The 4,412-nt window shown below is 37.2% G+C and overlaps 1 protein-coding gene across 1 annotated transcript; it reads right to left on the bottom strand.

The window, feature by feature from the left end:
* Window positions 1-387: 387 nt before the first annotated feature.
* On the bottom strand, window positions 388-2,009 carry LOC125479043 (probable boron transporter 2; the record flags this gene model as incomplete). Its single annotated transcript, XM_048588063.1, has 3 exons — window positions 388-941; window positions 1,179-1,449; window positions 1,708-2,009. Coding segments are annotated over 3 exons (648 nt in total), but the record flags the coding sequence as incomplete, so codon positions are not given.
* Between the last annotated feature and the right edge of the window lie 2,403 nt (window positions 2,010-4,412).

Genomic DNA, 4,412 nt, shown 5'->3' with positions numbered 1-4,412 from the left:
TCACCCCCTACAATCCTAGAAGAATTGCTTTTGACATTGCAGACATCGGCCAATGCTCTTCTTATAACATTTGCATTTGCTAAGATAAAAGCAAGTAAAAACTACAAAAAAAGGAACTGATTGAAGATGTGTAACGCAACTAACAAGTAGAGTCTTGTCGAACCTTACCTGTCGAACTACCAAGTATGCCTTTGCGCTTCTCCATACTTTTCAGACCAGCTTTGATAACAAAACAATCTACAAAAAGAAGGCAGTAAATATATAATTAAAACAAAAACTCCTTATCAAAAGAAATAACACTCCATCCAAATCCACCTCCAAAATAAGCAGAGGAATAAGGTCATTAGTTACCATTACTTTGTTAACTGCTGCGTAAGTCCTGAAATTAAAAGGGGCAAACAGATATAATTCCCCCTACAATCCATATGGTTGCCAATAACTAAACCATAACGTTCTAAAACAACTTAGATATTGATTAAAACCATAACATTCGGTAATCGAGATGAAATTACACAAGTTTAGAACCACAATTACCTGCTTCCGCCATCAGCCTTAGCAGTGTCACTTTCTGTATAAACCTTAAAACTTGGGACATAAACTGCTTAAAACAATGGGAAAAGAATGTCAGAAATTAATAAATCACCACCCCAAGAATTTTAAACCAGCAGAAGAACCAAGAATTGCAGTTCCGCACCACTTGCCCGATTCTGTCCTATCCACATTTGGGCTGAAAATTAAGAAAAAAAAGCAGGATTCGCACATGTCAGAATTGCTTTCACCCAAAAGAAACACCAGAGAAAAGAAATCAAAGATAGTTAACCGGGAATCAACAACTGCCACAGAGTGCTCTGTCGATGATCCAATTTCTACAAAGACCGAGACAATTCGTCAAGCATCTGCCCACCGCCTATGTTAGTGGTTCTTGATTGAAGATCCAGATCCTGTAATGCATAGAAAGCATCACCATCACAATAAAGATGAGTTAATAAAGGCTTCCTATAAGCACTTTAATAGGACAGAATCTGAATAGCATACGTCCTAATCTCATCCAAATTTCGGATTTATACACCTTCTGATCAAAACTCAATTTCCAACTCTGGTTTCTTTTCATGATATAGAACCCAATCCGTTCACAATTTCTTCACATTGAACTGAATGAAAGGATTTAGATAACTCACTTCAAGGGGCAGGTTGAAAGTGATGGAAAGGGCTTCCTCATATTCTGCAGCATCCAGGTCTTGAAGGTGCGCTCTTTTGAAAAACTTAGGGAGAAAATACTGCCGCACCAGGACTAGAAGCATGTTCAACAATGGGAAAAGCACCACAGCAATCGGGATCCATGTTAAGCCAAAACACATAAGCAAGTAAGCCATCTGGAACAATGTGAAGGTCACAATTGTTTTGAAAGGCAGAGTCTTAAGAAAGACTCCATGATTCTTCTCCAGCACCCTGGCAAGATGGATGATGGTTACCAGTTGACGAGTTTTTCAAAGATAGTAATAGTCATGATCTAGATCAAGAAAAATGGTACTATTTAAGTATGAGGAAGTTAAATTTTAAGATTTGAAGATTCTAAAACATGTTTACGTGCAGACGTATCTAGAAATTCTGAAGCAAACCTTGTGGTTTAATTTACAATATCCAATATGCGGAAGACTATTTAGTGAAAGAATCGTTGGTACATTACAAGGGAAAGCACCAACCTACTTGTATCTTCGACTTGGAGCAGTGAAAAGAAACAATATCCTCTCCCAAAATTGATTTCCAGGCAAGCTTTCAATCGCCATGAAAGTAAAACAACCCCAAAGAACTGATGTTGGGATTTTTTTCAAAACAGCCATCAATGATTGAAGCAGATTGCTGAGACGTTGCTCTTTTACTTCAATGGGCAGAAGATTGTCAATATCCTTATCCACATCAAAAACAGTCTCATCAACAGGGGCATCAATGTAGCCAGCACTAGAGGCCAATTGGACAGTGTATTCTTTCAGCTCTTTTAGTCCCTGTTTGAATCACAAATTTTAAAGCAGAAGGGTAAAAGATATAAACTTTTGTATCAATCATGAATAATATAGTAGATAAAAGCAGATGGAAGTTGGTAGACTAGTGAAGTCTGCATTCCGTTGTATGCACTTTCGTGCTCTGGTATAATTCACTCAAACTTTATTTTTGCGTATACTACTTCGAGCTGTTGATGCAAGCTTAACCGCAAAAGCTATTCCAAAGAAAAGAACAGATCCACTCCATTAATTTACATGTTAAAATCACAATAAAGTATCCAGTATTGCAGAAACAAACATTCTAAAGGGAAGCAGGAGAATGACCAGAGATGTCCTCTCAGTGAGAATCAATAGTAGCAGCGTGAGAAACAAGTATCAAGCCCACATAACATGACCTGGAAGCAAATAATCAGAATTAAAGGAGAACTTTCAAGATATACGAGTAGGTAAAATCTCTCTCTCAATTTAGCTGGTCCGGAAGCAGCTTACCAGAAAACCCAATCCACTTCCAAAACAATTTACAGAATGAAAGCAGTAAATACATAATTAAAACATAAACTCCTTATCAAAAGATATAACACTCCATCCCAATCCACCTCCAGAAAAAGCAGAGGAATAAGGTCACTAGTTACCATTAAAGCAGCTGTGTTCTCCCGAGTCCATACTTGGTTAACTGCTGCAAGTCCTCAAATTAAAAGGGGCAAACAGACATAATTCCCCCTACAATCTAGATGGTTGCCAATAACTAAACCTTAATGTTCTAAAACAACTTAGATATTGATTAAAACCATAACATTCGGTAATCGAAATGAAATTACACAAGTTTAAAACCCCAATTACCTGCTCCCGGCATCAGCTCTAGCAGTGTCACTCTCTGTATAAACCTTAAAAACTTGGGACATTAACTGCTTAAAAAATGGAAAAACGATGTCAGATATTAATAAACCACCACCACAAGTACTTGAAACCAGCAGAAGAACCAAGAATTGCGGTTCCTGACCACTTGCCCGATTCTGTCCTATGCCAAATTTTGGCTGAAAATGAAGAAAAACAAAGCAGGATTCGCAGATGTCAGAATTGCATTCACCCAAAAGAAACACCAGAGAAAGATCAAAGATTTTTAACTAGGAATCAAAAATCTTAAGGGGTTTTATCTGACCTTAGCAGCCAACATTTTGCTTCGCTTTTCAACTGCCAGAGCGGTCTGTCGATGATCCAATTTCTAGAAATATCGAGACAATTCCAATCAATTCAAGCTAACATTCAAAACAAAGTAACTTCCAGAAAAGGAACGCAGAATTTGTGAAAAGTAAACCCTAATTTTTTCAAAACGACTTCAAATTTGCGCGAACGGTAAAATTCAAATTTCAAAACGCAGCCCTAATTGAATCGATCCTTCGAATAAATTCGATTTATAAAGAATTAAATGGAAACGATAATTTCTTGCATAGATTCGTCGAAGAAAGCGTACCTTCCGCGACGTCATCTGGAGTTGGAGATATCTCTTGTTCTTCTTGGTTTCTGATCTTCGGAGATGAAGAAGAATGAGAATAGTCGACCGTTGCAAAGGTCTTGTCTGATTCTTCCTGTTAAAGCAGCGGCCTTTAATTCTTTCGTTTTTTGAAATATAGATCCAATTTTACGTTTTTAACCCTTTCCTCATTTATTTGGTCAACTACACCCCTTATCAATTTTCAAGCACTATCTTGATTTGTAACATTCTTTTCCAGGTATTATATTGATCAATTTTCAATTTTAAAGACCGTCTTGATGTGGTTGGTCAATTTCATAAAAACCCAAAAAGAATAAGATTGTTTTTTGTGGATTTGGGTTTTCCATACAAGATTTACACAATGTGCATTTGCACCCAAAAAAAGGCAATGTGCATTTGCACCAACAAAGGGAATGCATCCTAAATTGTTTATTAATAATTAAGGTACTAATTAAAATTATAATACCGCTCTATCTCTTCCTTGTGTTTTACCCTCTGCTAACCTCTTACCACACGTTAGGGGTGAGACGTCGGGTGGGTTGGTTAGGTTAGATTTCAACCTGTTGGCCAACCTAGGTTCATGTTAGAATTGTTCAAATCAAATGTCACTCAAGAAAATTATCAACCCAACCCAGCTAAATTATTCTTAGATGGGTTGGGTTAGGCTAGTTTCACGGATTGGGCTTGATTGGTTTCTTTTCTATTCCTATTGTGAGTATGACAGACAAATATCAATACTTACGTCAAATAGGCCTAAATCATGTGATTTTTTTTTTCTTTTTAACAAATGATATTCTCCACACTAAGAGGGAGGGGTGGGCTAGCCTCACAATGAGCTAGCAATAATGTGGTTGAAACGCCTTTGACAAGAATCGAACATAAGATCTCTCACTTAGAAGTGAAGAGGTATCACTAGACCG

The sequence above is a fragment of a genome, unplaced genomic scaffold (genome assembly GCF_019419815.1).
Source record: "Pyrus x bretschneideri cultivar Hongxiangsu unplaced genomic scaffold, Pyrus_bretschneideri_v1 Contig27, whole genome shotgun sequence".
Classification (NCBI taxonomy): Eukaryota; Viridiplantae; Streptophyta; class Magnoliopsida; order Rosales; family Rosaceae; genus Pyrus; species Pyrus x bretschneideri.
The sequence above is the reverse complement of the archived record's forward strand: the minus strand, read 5'-3'. Positions and strand labels throughout refer to the sequence as shown.